A 23,103-nucleotide genomic window follows, 5' to 3' on the forward strand; every position below is an offset into this window, starting at 1 on the left:
ACTTACTCAATTTTAGGGAATTTTCTGAAATGCACAAAAACAAGGAGAATTTTTATTAAATCAGTAGACCAGGAGAAACTAGAAAAATCCAGTAGAGTTGGTAGCTATGTAAAATATATTTGGACCTCCTTCCAAAAATATTGTCACTCAGCTATGTGCTTGCTAATATTTAAATGGTTAATTCAGAGATTTTGGTATAGATAAAAAAAAAAGTGGTTTACCAATTCATCTGAACAAGAAAAGGTAGTTTCGAATGGAAAACGTTTTTTTGCAAATAGTTTTTAGATATTTCAGAGCCAAACAAGATTACCCCTCCCCTTTAGATTTCAATTCTTTCATTTTTAAGATTTTTCTGTTATTTTTTCGTTGTATTCGTATCTTAAACTTGTATTTCTACAAACTTCTTTCATTGGAAAAACCTTAATTTCATAAAATTTCACAAATAATCTATTTCGTATTAAGAATTTAAGCCGATGAATGATTAAGCATGGTGGGATGATTAGTATTTAATATTTATGCATCACTGAAAAAAAAAATGGTTCAATCGAAGAAAACTGCAAATAATTAATTACCACTTACATGAGGCATTATCAAGACAGAGAAAATATAATTTTCCAAAAATCAAAAAGGAATATTGAAATGAGAAATAACTTTTATCAGAACTCAGATATTTTACTTTCAAAATAAGAGCAATAAAAAAAAAGATTTTTTAAACTGCACGGAATTATTTTTGTAAAAACTTTTTTTCATTTGAATCATCTATTTCAAAGCCCTTTCTAAGAAAAAAATTACAAAAAATTTCTTTTTACAACAAAATATATAATTTTGTACCAAAAATCATTTTTACTGTTTTAAATCAGCATAAAAAAACTTTTTTATATTAAATTAAGCAAAGGAAAAAAATTATATGTTTTTTTTATTTATGCCTTTTTTAATATTAATTCAGGAAAAAAAATTTGAACTACTTAATTACAATTTTTCTACTGAACTTCATATATTGTGTGCATAGTTGGAAATGTAGAGAGAAATATACTTTGATAAAAGACAAAACCTCAATGTTTCAAAAAAAAAAAAAAAAAAAATTGAAAAAAACTATCTCCTGTTAGGGTAAAATGAAGGTCAAAATTCAAGTATAAAAATAGAAGCTCGTTTTTAAGATACAGAGTTGAACTTTTTCAGGATGCATGAACTCATAATACATTGGGACTCATAAAATAAAAGCCATTGTTAGAAAAATTACTACAAAAAAATAATTAAAATATTTTTTTCTCAAAAATACATTTTCTCTTCTTAATTGAAATATTAAAAGCTGTTTCTCACTTTACATTTGGGTAACAGAAAAAAGTATTAGTTTTATTAACATCTGAATAGTTTTTGAGGAAATATTGAACATATTTCATTCAATCTTTTATAAGAAATATATTTCTGGAAACTTTTAATTATTTAAGATTTTTTTTTATCAAATTCTATTGAGTAAATTATAGTAGAATCGCTATGGATGTTATTTTGAAGCAAAATTACAGTAAAACATAACTGATTAATTTTATAAAAATGATCAAAAGAAAATCTTAGAAAAACAATCCTTCAAAAAAGATATAACAAAAAGATTTTGAAAGTAAGTGTCATAGTTTCCTCAAAAACATCAATGCGGTTTGACTTTCTCAGTGCATTCACAAAAACTTACCTACAAATTGCAATGTCATTGAGGTATAGAAAATTAGCTTAGCGCTTTAAGGTTAACATAAAATAAAGCCTATGTAAAATCTCTTGATTACAAATGTATTTCCAATTATTAAGAAGCTTAAGAAGTTCTTAAACTATGTTTGAGCAGTATAAAACTATGTTTGCAGATGAAATCTGTGAAATTAAAAAACATACTGGACACTTGTTAATATAAATTCAAAACTCACATTTAGTGAAAATAAATATTTTGCTTACAAATATACTCTTAGAAATTTTATTCCAAGGGGGTAATTGTGAGTCCAACTCAAAAATCCTGAAAATTTCTTGAGTAAAATCATTAATGACGCATTTCAAAAATTTACTGTCTTTATAAATTTAAATGATTGATATTTTCACAACATGGAATTCTAAAGAAATTATATGCAGCAAAATTTAAATTAATGTATAAGTTTACTTTTAATCTCTAATAACATTTATTATTCTACCAGAAAAAAATATTTACAAATGAAAGAGATGCTAAGTATAAATTCTAGTTCTAATATTTTTAAATAAAATATACAAGAATTTTTATACATAAATGCGATCGATGATTTCTTGAAACTTCTGGACCTTGGATTTCAAGAAATCCAGATTTTTTCCGGAGCACAATCATCTCTGATTCCATTAAAACTACTATACTGAAATATTTAAAAATAACTAATCTTCTTAAAACATTTATAACTGATATTCCCCCAAAAATATTTAGTTAAGAATCTGATCTCTTCCCCCTTTCTTTTTAAAATTATTTTTCTGTTTGTTAGAAACAGTCCATGATAAACTTTATTTTCTTTTGAATACGTTTGGAAAATTAGCAATTTCATATTTATATAGATTTAATGCAAATCACACAGTTAAAGAATAAATAAATAGTTTTAGAAATTTTTGCTTTAATAACTCTTGGAGTTGACACATATTACAATTTTTATTACTTACAAAAAATTAAAATTCATCTAAAACTAAAAAAACTGGCTCTTACAGAAAACAACACATTGTGCGAAGTCCTTAACATACAGTTTTTAATATTTAAAAAATTTTAATAGTAATAAAAATCAGAATAAGAGTAAATATCGGAAAAAAAATTAAAAATATTGGCACTTCTTAGTTTTTTTGAAAGTGAGTTATAAACCTATAAAGTCAGCACGTATGACAATTCGCAAATGGTGAAATTAAAAATTTACAAATTACATGACAGCTTTGTCTGTTTTTAACAATATTTTTCACAGTAAAAAGATAAGACAGTCCAAAGAAAGAGCTGGAAGCTGTGGTTTTTTCCAAATTATATTTTCATCAACAAATAAAGGATTTCAATTAGTTACACAATATTGGTTCAGTTGAGTTTTGAGTAAAATAATATTAAAATACACATATTTCTCATAAGATTAGAATAGTAGACTTTTTTTCATATCTTGTTTTTAATGTTAAATAAAAGTTTGGATTAGATTATAAGTTTTTTTTATGTATAAATTTTATATTTAAAAATATTTTTCCCAACAAATGTTAAAATAAAATTATTTAGTACTTGAAATAAAATCAGAAAACGAATTCAATCATGTCTCCAAATATATGAGAAAAATTTCATAAAGAGCTGAAAATTATTTTCTAATCATTGGAAAACTAATAATAGAAAAAAAATACTTCAAGGAAAAAAGAATTCATGATGAAGAATTTCACAATACTAAAATGCAATTGAAAAAAACAATGTGTTTTGCAATAGATTTTGAGAAAAATGGTTTGACAACTATTTTTCTATTAACTCTATCTTCTTTTAACTATCAACTCTAAAATAGAATTTCAGTAAACCAATAAAAAAATTGATTTCCTTTTAAATTTGCAATATATATTTAAAAAAATAAACATCATTTAAATAAACAAAAATGACAAATATATAAAAATATAAATTTTGAATTTTTTTTGTAACATAAGTTGATTTTTCTATTGCACAGCAGAATAGGCTCTGGGAAAATTGTTTAGTATTACAGAATTGCTTTAATTTTATTTTTAAATAAAGTAGACTTAAAAAAGAGTTACGCAAAATAACTGACAGTAATAACTTTAAAGATGGCTAAAGTTTTAATATGGCAAATTACATTAATTTCGCAAGTAGTTCTCTGATATAGAAGTAGAAATTACAAAAAAAAACTATTTAAAAAAATAATTTTTTTTAAACCATCCATAAAAAGAATTCAAAAGTTTAGACAGTAATTTGACATTCATTAAAAATTATAATAACTTTATTATTACTATCAGTAAAAATTACAGTTCTTATAATTTAAATTAAGTGAAAATGTATGTCAATATAAAACAAATTTTTCATGTAAAATTCTATATTAATTAATGACATTAATTTTTCTTAAAAAAAGGCCATTAAAAAGAAAAGAAGAAATGAAATATTTGCTTTAATTTATATAAAAGTAACATTTAAAGCAGGTTTAAAATGACAATGTAAGAATACATTATAATTCAATTTTGATAACACATACATAAACAAGTTTGTAAAAATAAAAATCTTGTTCATGCAATAAGTACAATTTTAATTTTTACATGAAAATAAGTTTGAATAATTCAAATATAAAATGAATATGGTGATTTTTTAAAACTCTAGTAGAACCTTCTCTGGATAAAAAGCTATTATTTTTTATAGCATAAGTATATTTCTTTGATTTTTTTTTTTAAAAAAAGCACCATATATATGTAGAAAACAAACATTTTTATTATCAGAGACGAATCTTCGAAATCCTGAAATTAACAGATTACAATTACTAGAATCTCAAACATACATTCCCCCCACTTTTTTACACATTTGTAAAATCCTCAAATGCATCTGAGAAGCTAATAAGGGAATTAAAAATCATAACTAAAGTGAAAAACAAATTGAAAGCTTATGAAACATGTATGAAAAATTCATTACAAACTAAACTGTAAGCATATTAGCAAAATGAAGATTTTAACAAAGATGATTCTTCTGATTGAACTGATAAATTTCTAACTTATAAGTTTTCCGAAGATGGCAGTAAACCCAAATCAGAATTCCTGAGGAAGATATGATTGGAGATACTTTGACAGATATTTAAGTGTTACATGAAACGGGTAATTTGCTCTCTTCTTGTTATTGATACGACAGTTTTATTGTCAAATAATCAAAGATTGTACTTCATTATAGAATTTTGTTTAGCTTGGCTATGCTTACACTTGTTAGTTAATCTTCGTTTGTGTCTGGCGTCTCTTAAGTACCTGGATAAATATAGCCTGAAACCAAAGGAGTATGCCAGAGCCTAAGCCATCTGCCATAGTTGTGACTAACGAACTTAGACAGCAAATTGGTCCTACAATGGAAATTTAGTATTAAAAGTAATTGCTAGTGCAGCTAATTAAGATTACTAAATATTTCAAGTAAGACCTTTTTAATTGTTTCATTGGTACTGCAGTGTACTGATAGTGAAGACACGTCTCCCAGTAGATCACAGAAGTTGAGCATCACTGGCAAAAGTCAGTAAGCGGGTGAGCGACCACTTTGATCAGCCTGTGTAGGGACTGAGCCTGCGCTGTATTGCTCCTCGTTAAACTGTTCTACCGCGAAGTGCTCGACTTGTGCGCAGGTTGTCGGGCTACAAAATCAGGAGAGCCATCCCCTCTGCAGAGAGTCCAAAATTGCGATGGCACGTCTTTGGATTATCCTCAGAGATGGTTCCCTGATCATCGCCAATAGCCCATTGTGTAGCTCTAGTGAGACGTAAATAAATTACCTACCTAACAATTGTTTCACATCTGCTTGGGGGAGATCCGAGTCATTTTTGGTTAGGAGTTTGTTTAGTGCTGATGATCAGCACTTCAAAGCATTGTTTACATTTAGTGTAATGAAAGGTTAAGTTGTGCATGAATTTTGTCTTAGGTTTACTAGTAATAGGGTTTTTCAGCGCTTTAAAATGCCTAAAAATAATTACGGAAAGAATGAAGGGGAAAAAAAAGCAGAATCTTGAGATAACTTTCTTAATTAAGCATCATATTAGCAAATGATGATTTTAAAGAAAAATGAATGAGAATGATGAATGAGGGAGCATTTTTATTGATAAATATACAAATGAAAGGGGTAAATACAAACACACCATCTAAAACAGCTGGAATGCAGGAAAAGCTGCATTAAGAGGCTCAAGGAGATCAAGAAGATAATAAATTGTACCAGCAAATCCTAAAAAAGCAAAGAATAGTTTACATAAATAAAAATGAAGTAACAAAAAAAAACTTTTTTTCGAATAATAAAGTCACTTTTTATTACAATGTAGTTAATGAAGGAACTAAAAGATTATCTTCAACATTCCCTACAGATATAGGACAAAAGTAGGACATTTTGGTACTGACCAAAACCTAGTTTTAGCACTTTTGGCAGCGACCACTTTTTCAGAAATTTTAAATGATTTAAAAAAAAATTTCGACGTTAACAATAAGGCAATTTTTATAACATTTTTAAAATATGGTAAACATTACCAAGGTTTATTTTTAAAATAAAGAAAATTTTTAAAAAATAAGTGCGAAACAAAGTAATTTTTAAAATATCATAAAGTATTCATAATTTATTGAAGACAGCATATATTTATTGAATAAAATAAAAATAAAATGCATATGAGGTACATTTTTGACAAAAAAAGTGTTGATTGGTTGGAAATTTTCAAACTATTGTTTTTATCTCTATTTGTTCATACTGTGGTTGTAGGTGACCATTTATTTTGCCCCTTAAGGACAGGCATCAAATTTTCAAATAATTTCAATTTTATATCACGTTAAATGAATTTTCTCTTTAGTTTTTATTTTCATAAAATATTACAAAAGTTTTTAAGAAGAACTACCTTCAAAAAGTGACAAAGGTCGATCAGGAGTTCTGCATCCATGTTTCCCATAGTCAAAGCACCATTCAGCAAACTGAAAAAATAAAATAAATAATAAATATATTATGTCTTTTACAGTGAAGACAAAAAATATCCAGCGATTAAATTTTAATTCAGAAACACAATTTTTAAGTAATAATAATTTAAATTTGAACAGAATTGCAAAGAAAGTATAATGGAAAACATAGGGAATTATATTTAACCAATTGTAAGAAATAGATGAAGTGAAGGGAAAAAATTACATTTAACTATAAAAACCCCACAAATATTTCTCATTAGTTTGAAACAGACTTAAATCAATGGTTTTAGAAATTTTATTACATAAAAATAAAATTTTTTCTCTCAAAAAATTACAATAAATAATTATAATTTAAAAAAAAAATAATTATAATTTTTAACAATAAAGAAAGAAATATTTTTTTAGCTGCATTAAAATGAAGATTATAAAAAATAATAAAATTTTTACTTTTCAAATTTTTTTACTAATATATGAAAATTTTTCATAAAATAGATTTTAATAGGGTAACTAAGCTCTTAAATTAAGTATGCATTAGAGATGAGCATTTTTAGAGGCCAAAGTTCACCTGAACCCGAAGAATAAAAATGGCAGCCTGTCCATTTCTGACATTTAACATGCTAGGTAAATGCCAAAATTTGCTAAGATTTAAAGCTGAAAATTGCGACAGGAAATTCAAAATAAAATATTTTGTTGAGACTAACTTATTTACGGATAAAAAGACGCAATATTTCTCAAATTTTTACAGCTAATGATTTTATTTGAATTTTTTTTTTAATACTTAATAACTGGACTGAATAGATATAAGTACATTTGAAATAAGTTAAAAATGTTATGAAATTTTTATCATGCTCAAGTTCAAATATTTCTTTTAATAATTGGACACATCTCACATGTGTAGCATGCATACACAAATAAACTTATCCGAAATGCATAGTGATAAGTAGCGGTAATCAATCAGTTATTCTGCGACCGAGAGACAGTATTTTGTTATGATTTATAAATAAATAAACTTGTATTTTGGTATAATCTTAACAGTGATTAATTAATGTTTTTAATTTATTAAATTCTAATATGTTATGAATTTAGATACGTGATGCTGCTGCAACTTTATGCACTGTTCAGAAGAAACTAACAGGAAATGAGTGGAAGTAAACATAAAGGTTTGCTGCTTATAGCCACCATTAAAAGTCAGTTCTTCATCAGTCTGTAAATCTCTTTGTATTGACTACAATTTAGAATAGCATTGTTTGTCGTGACTTTGGCGTTAATCAGCCAAATTTAGTGTCAAGAGTAAGTTGTTTTAATTATTTTTCTTGTCATTTTTTTCCCAAAAGAGAAAGAACTTATTTTTTTTTAAATAAAGAATAAATTTGTCTAATTTAATATCAGAAGAAAGATTGGGACATATTTTTTAACGTCATTGAAAAAATATAATCCGCAAGTAGACAAAAAAGTTAAATAAATATTTTAATGTCATATTAATAAAACAAAAAAATAATTAAAAACAAATGAATAAGAAACTAATGCATTGTAATCCAACTATTGAAAATAGTGAAACCCATAATTATTTGTCTTAATGTTATAATAGAATAGTAAAAAATGTAACAAACCTATTAAAGGTTAAACCTAATAATAAAAATTAAAAAAATGAAGAAATGTATTAAAAAAATTAAGTAACAAATTAAAAAAATATTAACACATAAAAAAATAAGAATATATTTATACATTCGAAAGAGAAAATAATATTTTAAACATACAAAAAATTCTTGAAAATGAGTAAAAAATGCAATAAAATAATATGCGTCAAAACTACAAATTTCCTCATTTCAAGCATAATCAATAAAATCTCTAAAAGCACACATAAAAAAAATCACGTGTAGTTAAAAGTATTAAAATAACGTGTTTAAAGAAATTATTAATTAAAGACTCTTCTGAGGTATAAATTATAGTTTAGTATTTAACATCATATTGCCTATCAGGAGAAAATTACATTTATTACAATTAAATAACTGTAATGCGTAAAAAAATTCAATTAGATTCTTATTATCCTTCAAACATATTAAAAATTTCAATCTCACATTAATTTGTATTTTAAAAATAATCTAACCTTAACAGCACGCCATAAGTATTTGACATCTTTTGTGACTTGAAAGAGCCTCAAATGAGTATATCCATTGCCTGCAACCCCGTGGCAAATACCGTATCCTTTTCTGAGCAATCCTCTTTTCCAAACAACATCACTACACTGTTTTGAAGCTTCTAAATACTTTTCCTCATGGAATGTCTAAAAAAAAAAAAACTTTTTTAAACCATCAATAAATATTTTTATAAATAATAATAATTTTTTTCAAAATATTTCTTTATAAAAAAATAAATGACAAACTTTAAGGCATAATAAATAAGATTTTATTTTATAACCGTCGTTGAACAGCCGACCCAATTTTTGCGTTTACGACTACCAATGTTCGACTTCGCAGCTTTGTAATTTTGAACCCAATCCAGAAGACAAGGGAACTCCTGGATCAAGTATTGGGAGAAATTTGCCTTCGTGGAGGACTTTCTGATGGAACTAACATGCATTTGCGTTACATGAAGAAGGAGACCACGAGAACCTCCCACGGTTAGCTTGATGGCAAGGGGACTCCAAACCATGATCTGTCTACCACTTAGGATATTCCACCTCAGCACTGTGGTCAGTGCAAGCCGGATGCGGAATTCGTATCGACCAGCCATTGCTGGGATCGAACCCGGTTCACCTCATTGAAAGGCAGTAAATAAGATTTCAAAAATTGGGAATAACTCTCTCGATACATAATGAGAAAGAATTTAACATCTCCCTAAACCAATTTTTTATATATATATTTATAAGCGAAAGGCACAAGCTTATACACAATCGCCACGAAGGCGATACACAAGCTTTATATATATAAGCCTAAGTTCAGGGAAGAAATGCGTAAACTAAAACAAGAATTAAAATTTTTTGTAATATCTTCCATCCAGATTAATGTTGATAGAAAATTAGAGTAGGTGTTATGTAAAGAATAAAATTAAAGCTTTCAGTTAACTATCAGAAAGAAATCACGCTTAAAATTTTCAGATTGAGTTGTAAATCAACAGATTTGTTGTCTTAAGATTAAGATAGGTGCTTTTAACGTTAAATATCTAAAAACAATTTATTCTTTCTTAAGAGGCCCTTCCTATTCTGATCAAACTGCCGAAGGAGTGGAAACAAGGAGAGAAAATTCTAAACATATTGTTAATCCTCAATATTTAATTTTCTCAAATAAACTGATGATGTAGAGTTACTCAATTTGGCAGTATCTTTCTATACATACAAGTACGTACAAGACCATCACCCAATCACAATTTGAGATATAAAGCATGTGGTATTTCAGATTCTTTATTAACTTTTTATAACAAAATTACGTCAATATAGTTTTGCAATCAACAATTTAAGGTAGTTAAATAATTTACAGTTGCCAATTTGCTAATTTCTGATAAGAATACTTATTTTTATACAATTGAAGATAAAAGAGATTTTCAGCATGATCCAAATCGTTTTTTTAAAGCTGTAATGAAATTCGATTTTAAAAAGAACTAAAAACTTGAAGATTTAAATTACTTACTCAAAACCACAAATCGCACCATTTCATTGCTTTAAAGTTTTGAGGAAACATTCATAAAATTATCAAGCGTTATTTCGCCTAATTTAATAAAGTGATCCCTTCATTTTTTACCTACTTTGAAAAGTATTGTGTTGTCTAATAATACTATAGCATCAAAAGTTGGTTAAAAACTATTTAAAAAAAAACGTGAAATAAAAATTAAACCTAAATTCGAAGATGGCCAGGGTAGAGGATGACACTGATTATAGCAAATACAGTGGATTCTTCTCCTTAATTTAAATCATGATTTCATATTGACCAAGTTTACGACAAAGCGTAGCTTTTTTAGTTTTTGTGCCAGGAAACAAAAACTAACTAGCTACATTAATTAAACATATAAGTTAAAAGAGTTTGGACAGCTTAAAACCATTGCAGTAAAATATAATTTTTTTTACTCAAAATTTGTCTTAATTACAATTTAATTTCAAATAATAATGAAATAAGAGCCGTGTGACAAACAGCACTAATGTTAGTGAAATTTATTCCACATATTTATTGATAGTGGTACAATTGAATATCCACAATAGTGACACAGGCTTTGTAATTCTAATTATTTAATTGTCTAACTTCACTATTCACTTCAAGTAAGTTAGGGTCAATCAGCATAATTTCTTTATGGAGTTGTAATTTTCACAATCATTTACACTTTGTGGTCAAAAATTTCAAATCTAATTTAACATGTCTTGCATACATGTAAGGACAGTTTTTCTATCCTTTAACAAAATATGACAACTTGTTTAAGCTATAATCTCTCAAACACTAGAATGATATGAATGAATAAATTTTTATAACAATGATAATAAACACACACATGAAGAAATTAGCTGTTTATAAACAGTGACAATAGAATTAAGGTTAAAGAAATTAAAAACAAACAAAACAAAACTCAACTAACTTCATAAGCCAGTAAAAGAAGATGTACAACCCCAGGAGCACCATGGCACCAGTGAATAAGTTTATCAGTTTTGCTTCCAAGTGAAGAGGGAAAATTTCCAGAAGGATACTGAAGGCTTAAAATCCAATCAATACTTGGTTTCACCAAATCAGTTATTTGTTCAGATGTTAAGTACTCTTTGGCCTAAAAATGAGTCATAGCAACCTTATTATATTTCATTAAAAATCAAATCAAAGACTTTTTTTGGAACAATGGCAATTCAAATAGCAAAAGTCTTTTTATATTTAACTAAAAATAAAATCAAAGACTTTTTTTGGAACAATGGTAATGCAAATGGCAAAAACCTTATTATATTTCATTAAAAATCAAAGACTCTTTTTTTTTGGAACAATGCAAATAGAACTTTCTTTTCCTTTTGCTCACTATGAGGATAAGTATACATAAGGACAATCAAATATTCAAATCATTCAAAAACGGGCACACTAACAATATTTCTACTAATATTTTTTAAAAAAGAGAAAAATAATAAAATATAAAATGAATTATTCATTTGTTTCAATATAAAATGAATTATTAATTAAAATAAATGGATATTATTCATTTATTAATTTTTTTAACATTTCTAAATAACTTTTTGTTTATAAACATGTGAAATTTCAAGAATTCATAAATTGTTTCACACAAACTTGGCAGAGAGAAAGAAGCTTGAGAAGGGCATCTTAGATATTTCTAAAATATTTTTGCATAATTTCTAAACATTTTTTTATTAATATAAATATTTTCAAAGAAAAACATAGTTATATTAGAGAACAGCATTACTCGATCAGCTGTTAAATATAAACTTATGCTGAAAAATTTAGTTTTTATCAAAATTAAAGGAGATAAAAAATTCTAAAAGCTAGGGAAAAAAAACACAGTTGTTTTAACAGTAATAAATTATTTTTACTAGGGAATAAAAAGGGTTCATTGATTTAAATCAGCTTGATATAAATTACAACTTGAATCAAAATTTTTTTAAAGATTCAAATCATTGCAAAAATTAGAAAGCATTTTAATGTGAAACTATTTTTGTAAAAATGATTTTCACATTTTTAAAGTTTATCACAAACGGGTTGGTCGCTATGGCCTCCGGTCACGCTCCAACCAACCAAAATCACCATAGTGATATTTTTCCTCCTCTTGTTGCTGTTTTGTTCTTGTTTTAAAATGTAACTAAGTAGTGTGTTGTTAGAAGGGAGATTAAAAAAACTATCTCCTATAATTGTATGATGTATAAATTGTGTTTTAACATTTTTAATAAAGACTTATAACTGAAGCTTTTAAAAGTGTTATAAGTTTACAAATATTGCTGCCCTATTCTGATTTTCTTTTCTCATAGTGTGATTTTTTTTCTTTTCGTATTAGATTTGTGAGTCAAATTATTCCATACTGCAATATTTTGACAACTTATCATCTAACTATTATAAGGCATCACAATTCATCAATTTGTTGTCATAGCAATTTTTTACACATAAAAAAAGAGAGGTTTGTGATTTCTTTTTAACCTGTTTTTTTCAGTAGCTAATAATGATAAATTTTGATTCCATTTTCATTAATTTTAGTTTTGTATTTGCATACATTATGCATTGCTGTAAAACAATTTTCAATTCAGCATTGCTTGAAATGTATTGTTAGAATTTACTTTAATAATAGTTCACTTTTAATTACATTTATAAAATTTAGTTTACTGTAAAACAAATATTCTCAAAGTACTTTTCTCAAATCTGATTTAAATTTTTAAAAATTTTGAATCTAGGGAGTGAAGTTAAATCATAACTGGGTGATTGAATTTGAAATGTTAAGAATACTTTTAACATGAAAATAAAAAGATAACAAGCTTNAGTTATTTCTTGTTTAAATGTAATATAAATATTAATAAGTTTAAATATTTTGCATAATTTCCTCTATTTCCAGCTCAGTTAAAAATTTTCGACGCTTCGACATTCTAACGGTAAAAAGAAAAACAATTTAAGCCTACAAGATCTAATTATCCACTAAAAACTAAACCGAAAATCGAAAGTAGCGAGAGAGAAAAAAAACTCCCTTACTTACTGTAAATAAATATCACGTGCTAATTTAAAGAGCCCTCATAAAACATTCCCCCCCTCCACTCCCTCCCCTAAAAACCACGTGAATGTACTTTCATCTTGAGTAGAAGGTCAAATCTACATGTATCTGAAACTATATGGACATACAATGCCATCTTTTGGAAGAAATTTCATTTTTTAAAACGTTCCGAAACGCTGGCACAAATAAGTGACGGTCGGGGGTGAACGAGAAAACTCTCTGACACGCGGGTGTGTCGGCCGGGAAGTGAGCGCGTTTCTTGCTGTCACATATATGTGACAGTCGGCTCGAAAGGGTTAAGAATACTTTTAACATGAAAATAAAAAGATAACAAACTTCTCAAATATTGTAGATTAAATAGCATTATTACAAAACATTAGGAGAATTACTTTACATTTAATTATTATAAATAAATTAAATGATAAAAAATGTACCTGCAAAAGCATGTATAAAATACCAGCGAATCCATGAGCAGCTCCAACATATGGTGATCCATGCCACTCATAAAATAAGGGAGCCTTATCTGTATTGCTAAACTTTTTTGCCAACCTTTGTCCAGATTCGAAAATTGTTTTAATCACCTTAAACAAAGCAACCATTATAGATTTCAGAAATAAAAATTCAAAGTAATAAAATAAAAATAAGCACAAAACAAAATATTAAATCTACAAAGTGTTAAATGCATTACATTCTTCCGTTGTTAGAAAAACACACAATAGATTGTTAGTTTCAAGTAATAAGATTTTATATTTGCAACAGTACTTAGGTTTTTTTTTCCTTTTAGAGAGCGATTTCTTTAACAAAAAAGTATAACTTCCATTAGCATCCTATTTTAAGGATCCCAGTTGTCAAAAAATCAACTAAATGCAAAGAACCTTTTATGCTTCATTGCTTAAATTATGGGAAAATATATCCTCGCATGATTAAATAAGTTCAATCAATCTAATTTAAAACGAAAAGGCCATGGCAGACTGTTTATTACAATATTGTTGATCGAAATTATCAATAATAAATGCTGTAATCACAAAAATTAATTAAAAAATGTGGGAAAAGGGGTTAAATTTTATGATTTTTTTTATTTACACTAAAAAGAGAAATATATGCATTTTCTTTACGATTAAACTTAGTAACTTTCTTCAGCATTTTTCGATATGCAACACTCGGCATTAAATATATTATCACTAATACCTGCTTGGGACACAGCAAATGCAGCACTATGCTGAGCACAAAGCAATTTTATCAATACTCTTTTCTCTAGTACTCTTTCAACATTTTAAACCATGTTTTCTACCATAAAAAGATTTCTAATGTTTCTATAAAGTTGAAACTATAGTTGGAACTAAGTCACACTGTTAACTATAGTGTTTAAACTGGCATAAAATTTCCACTTTTATTTATTCATTTTTTTTGTATGAAGAACATTGAATTTATGTCTCATTAACTATGTAGATTTTGATAAAATGAAGCCTTCTAAAATGTAAGAGCATTTCTGAAATATTTGGTCAAGAAAATACAAGCAGACGCATGAGCAACAAGAGGTAAAAACTATTTAAAGATTTGCATTGCAACATCGTGTTAGTCATAGTGATAACCATCCATGTTTTTTTATACATCTTTTGTAGAGCAATCTATCATTACTATCAAGCAGTCGATTTCATTATTACAGATTTCAGCTGTTTTATTATCATTATTAAAACTGCAGTGGTTATCCTTCTTTTTATAAATAATCAGAAGAAAAAATATCTTGGGTTCATTTAACTTAAGAAACAAATGAATAAAGCACAAATAAAGATACAAAAACTGATATATTATGGTTCTAATTCTGAAAACAAAAATCTTCCTTGGTGTTGAGACACAGAATGACATCAATCGAAATACAATCAATATCTCGCCAGTATTAATAAATACTAACAATCAATGTTTCATTTAAAAGACTGTTATATAATTTTAAAAAAAAATTAACACATTTCTCAGTATCTTTAGAGATAATGTAATTAGAAGATCACAAAATAAAACATACTGCAATAAAACATGTACTAATTTAAACAGAAAAAAATATTTAAACTGGTAACTTTATAATACCTCTTTGATTATATTATCTCGGAATTCATCTGCTCCAAGATGTTTATTTAAGAAAAGTAAAGAATACAGAAAACCCACTCGGCCATATAGAAGTTCATCAGGGCACTCAGAAGCACATGCTTCACGCTCCAAATTTTCAAGCCTATATAAAATAGGATAACTATTTTCACAGAATAATACTTTGGGTAATATTTAACTAAATATAATAGATCAGGAACCATTTAAACTTACTCCAATTTTAAAAAATTAAAAAACTGGCTGTCATGTATTTAACATATTGTGTTACATACCTAACACCAAGCTTTTAATTTTTATACTTATGTAAGTTACAAGAAATTAGAATAAGAGTAAATGACATCAAATTTTTTTTTTGCAAGAGCTATTATAACTGCTTGATTATTATTATCATTATTTTTTAACTGAGTTACAAGTTTTTAAAATTTGCAAGATACAATATTTGAAAATGGAGGAATTGCTCTCTTGTAAAAGTTTCCAACTCACTCAATAATCTGTAAGCAAAAGCTACCTACTCTAGACATAGATATTTTGAATAAAAATAGTTGCTCAAAATAAAAGGGAAAAAAATGAATGGGCTTATTTTATTTTTCAGATATTTTAAAAATAAATATGCGTGTTTGACAAGCTTACTATAATGACAATTTTACCTGATATTGTGATTATAATAGAGTTTAACTGCATTATTTTACAAATATACTGATAAACTAAGCATTTTTATGGAACTTTATGAAAACTATAATAACTTAACGAGTTCTGCTGGTTGTGGAACTAATTCAAATCCTTGTTAAGTATTTTCTGTTTATATAACTTAAATAGAATATTAAGATTTCGTAAAAAAATTGCTTCTTTCGTTCCATTTTTAACAAATCAGTGCAACTTATAAATTATCAAAAGTTATACACTTCTCTTTATTAATTTTCTCAGGTATTTTTTTTTCAAATGGAAAGTATGATTTCCTTCTTTCTTTGCTTGTTATAAATCACCCATTAAATATTAAATGAATTTTATTATAATTTGAAAAAATTCAAGATTTATGAAGTGATTTTCTTTTTAAAACTATTTTTATCTTTAAAATATAGGTTATTTTCAATACATACATTAAAAAAACCTCATTGCATATACTGTACCTTCTAGCCAGGTCCATACTTTCTCTTGTCATTCCTTTACGATGGAAAAGGGCAGAAGCAATAGCCATGGGACCTGAGACTCCACACAAAAAAGTCACATCCCTTTTTCTCAAAAAAGTAATGTAAGGTTCAACGTATGACAGAGCATCTTTTAAGAAATCTTTCTTTCCTGAACATAACTTTATATCCATAAATCGCATGTAAAGAAGTGCAATACCTAAATAATTCAAAGAAAAGATGAAAAGAAAGTGTGAAAAAAAAACTTCTCATTTTATTTTAAATAAAGAAAAATCTCAACATATAATAAATAACAAAACTATCTATTCTTGATAATTACAATTAAAAAAATAAAAGGTTCAAAATTTACAAGAGCAGTAAAGGTACTAAATTCTAAAAAACTGATATATATATATATATATTCTGATACTTTCTACAAAAATTTAAAATTAGACATCATTAAATCAGCACTAAATTTTAAACACAACTGAAAACTAACAATTGTTAAAATAATATCAATTTAAATATTTTCTTTTTGGATCTTGTAAGAAAGCAAAGCCCATATTGTCATTGAAGATAGAATAACAATCTTTAAATTATGTAAAACACTAGTTTGAATTGTTTTACCAATGACATATTTTAACATTAAAGATTAATACATAACAGGAACCCATTAAAAATATGAACAGCCATTTTTATTCCATATTTTCTACAGTTAACATTTGAAAACTTTGGAGTATCAAGAAAACTTTTGCATGAATAAACAATAAAGAACAAATTAAAGATACAAAAATTTAATCAGTTAAGATGGGAGAGCAGTTAAAGACTGAAGAATCTCTTATGCTTCAGCTGGTTAAAATTAAGACTAAAAATCTCTTAAGCTTGAAGCCAATATTAAATGTTATACAGGCAATGGCACTTTACCTTTTTTTTTAAAAAAAAAAAGTTAAGAGTTTGGGACACAACGACATACCAAACAATGTCCTTTAAAGTAAAAAAAAAAAAAAAAAAACTTAAGTGCAAGAAGGACTAAGCAGTGTCCATTAGACATAAGTGTAGTAAATCCTAATATCTATGAGACTCGTAGGTATGGAGGGAAATTATAAATCGACTATGTCAACCTTCATCTATCAAAAGGTACCTCCAGTTAAAATTAAGTTAACATGTCTTATATACTAGTGATTTGGTATTCAATATTTATAGTGGTAGTTACACTACAGTACCACCTGAGGAAAGGTTAATTAAGTATTAATGTATTGCTTTATTAATATATAAACTTGTGCTTAAACTGAAAAAAAAAATTGGTTGACCTTGTTTTACCTAGATTAATAATAGAGATTTTAAGATAGGTTTACCAAGATTGGATTAAACTGTGTGGTAGCCATTTAAAGATAAACATATTGGAGATTCTTTCAGGGGTAACCAACTAGAAAATGGAACTTTAACTCATCAAATGTAGATATATCTTTAATTCTTACTTTATAGGTAACATATAGAAGCAAATAAATTTTATTCTTAATTTTTTTTCTTCAGTGAACTGGTTACAATAGCTTTTCAGCATTTATTTTTATGAAATATATTTACATACATATTACATACATTTAAAAAAAGAAAAAAATTACCTGATGTGCCTGTATAGACACTTGTGTCAGATGTAGTCGATTCTGCAGCTAAATGCTTTTCCAGAGTTTGGAGAAGTACAAAAACATTTTCTTTTAAAGGTCCTTCAATTTGATCAATGAGCTACAAAAAATAACAATAATAAGTAATTTTTTGTTATTTTATTAAAATGCATTTAAGTAATTAAAAAAACAATAAATTCATATACATATTTGAATCGAAGTTCAAAATAATGAAAATTATTTATATCATTCAAAGGACAGGGAAATTGGGACAGATTATTTTTATATCAGACACAAGGGTTTTTCAATTTGAAAATGAATATTTTGAACAAAAGCTGATTTTCACAGAATTCTTTTTAGACTTGAACATGAAAATTTAAATTCAATTTTTTTAGTTAATTTTAAATATGATACAAGAAAATTAAGTTTATTTTTAAATTTATAAGGTATAACCTTTTCTTGTAAAGTAATAGGTTAAAAGCCAAGCAAGTTTATATAAATATTTTTTTTTTTTTTTTTAGAAACAAACTAATCAAACAACAGAGTGGGTGATAAATGGATCTGGCTGTAGTGATGTAATGCTTTTTTCTATTAAGAGGTCCTTAATTAAAGTCAAACTCTAAATACTGATTTTTACCTTTTTCTCCATTTCATAAGCGTGGATTAAATTTGCAAAAATATTTTTAATTTTATTTTTACAATAGTAGCAAATTTGTTATTTCAAATTATGTCTAAACAAGGAAGAATTGAACATGACAAACAGAAAATTTACACTTTGAAATGCATCCTGTTTAATTTCACAGAGTCAGGGGTGATTGTGAGCCCAAGTCAAAATTCCGGAAAATTTCTTGAGTAAAAAAAAAAGAAGTTCAAATCGAAAAATTAGAAAAAAAAATTTAAGCAAGGTTTTTTCCTTTTTCCCAATATTTCTTAATTTACTTAAAATATATTTAAAATTTTACACATACCTATGATGACGTGAAGAAGTAATTGAAATTTACAAATATGTCTTTCTTTCTTGAGTTTATGATTATAATAACTATTTACTGATAAAAAATTAATATTAATCTTGAATATAAGCTTACAAAGTATCTCTCTGGCTCTCCCTTACAAACAAATAAAATAAACTGTGTTTTTAAGTTCCACCTTTGAAAAATTGATTTCCGGAAACTTTTGTGATCAATGATTTTTTGAAACGTCTGAACCTTCAATCTCCGGAAACTTCCGGATGACGGTTAGCGAAAAATCCGGATCACAATCAGCCCTGCAGAGTTTAATAAAAATATTTATTTAAAATACCATAATTTGCAACTTGAAAAATGTGCTAATTTTATCATTTTCAAAAATTTAAAACAAAACTATGAGTAGAAATTTCTAAAAAAGCAACATAAGAAATACATTTGATTACAATAGGTTAATCTAGTTGGAAAAGACATGAAAACAACATGAATTATTTAGCAATATTACCCTATTTGTTTCAAAATCAAAAACCTCCAAACTCTCATCATAATCCTGAAATGGATTTTTAAATTCTCTGTCACTCATATTTCTGAAATTAAAAAGTGAAAATGTATAAAGACTGCTCAAATTAATTACAAACATTTAAAATCAAACATTATGATCAAATGTAATTTGTAAAGGAATCTTAATAACAAATTATCACCACAACAAAATTTTTTATAAAAATATACTGCAGCTAAATATCCATAACCTTTAATAGTCATTAATAAGAAGCGCCTATATCAACAGCAAGAGGCAAAGATTATTTTCATGACAAGTAACATGGTTTCCCTATTAACAAAGTAAGAATTGCTCAATATTCACAATGTGATCAGCTTCAATTACCGTAATATTAAATAAATTTTAATTTTATAAATAATTATTAAACATTGAGGCTTATATAATTAGTTAATTCTAAACAGTTCTTAATTCCAAACAGAAATAAATAATTTTATCATTAGTTAATTATGATTTACTAATTAAATTATATTTTAATTAATCAAATTATTTAGTTATTAGTACATTGAAAAATTTTAGAATTTAATTTGACAGTTTTTAATAATATTCAGAGATTGGTGTTCAATTTAAAGGCATTGCAGACAGCAAATTAGTTCACTCCGAATTAAATTTATATAACTATATTATAAATAAATTAATGAACATAATAACAACATGTAATATAATAATTATTTGAATAACCATTAACTTTAAAATGGTTGAAACCAAAATAAACAGCATATGTATTCTTTGCCTTTAAAATACATCACCAAATTCATCTTGCTGTAATATTGGAATTTAAAAAAACTATTAAGGAAATTAATTGCATTAACTGCAAAAGTAAAAAAAAAAAGATCAAAACATGGATTTACGATGGTATTGAGAGGGTGAAAAAGTGATTATTTAAATGCATGATTCAAAATTTCCATGCGAAATGATCATATTAAAAACGTATTCAACCTGACTGTAGGCAAATAAAAAAAGTGAAAAATATATCACATTGATAAAATAATTTTTCTGTTACAAATTGGAATTGGCACCAAAAATTGCTACTCATTAAAATATAAGCTTAAGAAAATAGGGGAAAAAAAACATTTTTTTAACAAAAAACCGTTCATTTAATTCTTTGTCATTAATTCTTCACATTAAATTTCTTTGCTATTTTAGAATTACTTTTTAAATTATCAATTTTAAACATTTGTGTTTGCCTCAGTAGCTCATTAATTCAGCCGAAGTTGTAATATAATTTATTTCTTCAGTCTAGTCTTTTGAAGTTTATAAAAAAAGTAGTTAGTCAAGAGAATGAGAATTTAAGAATAAAAAAAGGGGTGTTGGTACATGAAGAATAAATGTCTCGTGAACGAGATTTAATAGAAGTAACGAAATTTAAATCTTAGATTAGCGGAACTCTGAAAAAATTTAGTCTGAAATATAAATTATATTGAGGGGAGATTTCCGTATCCTAATCTGTAGCAGAATAATCGCCAAGTCTTGGAAACATCCAGGCGGCGGCCCGCAAGAAACTTAAAAAAAAATCTCAGAAAGGGACCAACTTCAAAAGGTATAACTAGTAACTACCCCCGGGCGCGATATTCCACTTTGACTAACTCTGGGGCACTCTAATTAGCACTGTTTGGCGAGCGAATTCTTAACCCGCCAAATTAATGAATCTCACGCTTTCTCGAATCGTACGAGATTAAACTTCAACCGCTATTTTTTTTTTTTATATGAGTGCAAGTAGTGTTTGTTTATGTAATGATCGGTGGAACTCGTTTGTACAAAAATTTGTTAATTTAAATGAACAATAAAATTACTTAAGATATATAAATTGTATTTTTCGTATGTTTTAGTTTCACGTTAATTGTTTCATATAACGCAACTTCTTTTTTAATTCAAGTAACGTAAAAATGCAGCAGTAATTAATTATACAACTATATGTTTGTATTTACGTGGCGCAACGCAATTTCATTATATTTATAAATAAACATTTCTACCATTTATGATTTCATCTATAGAATCATATTTCCGCTTAGAGCTAAATGCTGAATTTTTTTTTTTAATAAATTTGCTGCAAATATAATTAATATCAAGAAGTTTAGCACTAAACCTAAACAACAATTACCATACCTTTTATAAAAAATTACGGCTAATGTATCCATATTTCAATCAGTTGTTGAAAATTATTCTTGATTTCTTCTTTGCAATTTAAAAAATAACTCATCAATATCAAAAATAAGACCTGAATTAATACGAACAATTTTATCTATGCCAATTATTTAAATATTTACTTATTAGTTACTAGTCATATTAATAATAAAAAGTAATTAAAATCTGAATAAAAAATGTCTTCAANAAAAATTTGCAAGTTTAAAATCTATTTGGCACCTTGGCGATTGTAGTTGGCGTGACAGATCAATATATGGAAACTTGTTATTGATTCATGGAAGAATCACATATGCCTAAAGAGTGATAAAAACAACAATGGTGTATCATGTGCTTTAGTGTTGATGATAAAATATTTATCTATCATGAAAACGAAATATACATATCTTTAACTTTTATACAGAGAAATCCTTGTCTGACACAGAAAAAAAACCCGGACATTAGGTGCTGGACAATGTAGAAAAAAGATCTCGGCCTGTTAGGTGTCCGAAATTGGAGAACAGTGACTTAGGATAGACAGCTATTGCGGAAACTGACCAGGTACGGCCTAGGCCTGTTCTAGGCTTTAGTGCCGAAAATATTTAAAAAACTAAAAATATTACAAATGATTTTATTTTAAAATTTTAATTATTATCGAAGATTAATTTTTTTTCTCCATTTTACTTGTAGTCTTAGAATATTTATTACTACTGGGAAAATAAGATTGGCCTTAATAATAATACAGTACTATATCAAAAATTTGAAACAAAAGTGACTTCAAATTTAAAATGCACCACATGTAATGACTCAGACACAATAGGAATGAAATAGAAATAAAAGAGAGCAATTTTATAACCTACAAAAGAATTCTTACTAATATACGTTTTGTTTACATTAACGGTTAGCGGTGTCGCGAAATTAATCTTTAGATTTTATTTCCAGACAAATCAGCAAGATTTAAACCAGTTGTCGTTCGCAAATATTTCAAATCTATCGAAATAATCGGGTTAAATAAACCGAAAAGTATGAAAAAGTCGAAACAGCTTCAGTTTCAGTGTTTCGATTAAACCCTAGTACGCTGTTGATTGCTTAATTTTGTTTCACTTTTCATTAGACAAAGCAAGTTGTAGCCCAAATAAAACTGCTTCTATTAAATGATGCAGTCAATTACCTAAACTCGTCTACTTCGTAAAATGATTATCAATCGAATAATTGATGTAAATAGAAAATTGTTTGGTTCCGGTATCCGCCTTGAAATATGGTTTATTTTAAAATACTTGTAAATATTATTCATATTCACTCTGTTAATTTTATTACTTATTCTAATTTAA

At 26.6% G+C, this 23,103-nt stretch overlaps 2 protein-coding genes across 10 annotated transcripts in view; one reads left to right on the plus strand and one right to left on the minus strand.

Moving 5' to 3' along the window:
• Positions 1-5,765: 5,765 nt before the first annotated feature.
• LOC107438158 (glutathione S-transferase LANCL1) lies at positions 5,766-22,965 on the minus strand. Of its 8 annotated transcripts, none has more exons than XM_016050368.3 (10): positions 22,647-22,965; positions 19,601-19,682; positions 18,134-18,254; positions 16,515-16,731; positions 15,370-15,511; positions 13,722-13,868; positions 11,182-11,364; positions 8,729-8,905; positions 6,564-6,636; positions 5,766-5,908 (listed from the first exon to the last, which is right to left on the minus strand). In XM_016050368.3, the coding sequence occupies exons 2-10, from the start codon at positions 19,676-19,678 to the stop codon at positions 5,829-5,831; spliced, it is 1,218 nt and encodes a 405-aa protein (XP_015905854.1). In that variant the 5' UTR covers positions 19,679-19,682; positions 22,647-22,965; the 3' UTR covers positions 5,766-5,828. The 8 variants fall into 8 exon arrangements, with proteins under 8 accessions (XP_015905854.1, XP_015905852.1, XP_015905853.1 ...); XM_016050366.3 differs by having other exon boundaries at positions 22,633-22,921; XM_016050367.3 differs by having other exon boundaries at positions 22,629-22,856.
• LOC107438157 (secretory 5) overlaps positions 22,814-23,103 on the plus strand; it is a 42,350-nt gene continuing 42,060 nt past the window's right edge. Inside the window, exon 1 of one of the 2 annotated variants that reach the window (XM_043044961.2) lies at positions 22,814-23,051. The gene's annotated coding sequence lies outside the window, so the exon portion shown is untranslated. The remainder of the gene's footprint in view (positions 23,052-23,103) is intronic. The other variant, XM_043044964.2, reaches the window with a different exon arrangement.

This window comes from Parasteatoda tepidariorum, chromosome 2 (genome assembly GCF_043381705.1).
Source record: "Parasteatoda tepidariorum isolate YZ-2023 chromosome 2, CAS_Ptep_4.0, whole genome shotgun sequence".
Classification (NCBI taxonomy): Eukaryota; Metazoa; Arthropoda; class Arachnida; order Araneae; family Theridiidae; genus Parasteatoda; species Parasteatoda tepidariorum.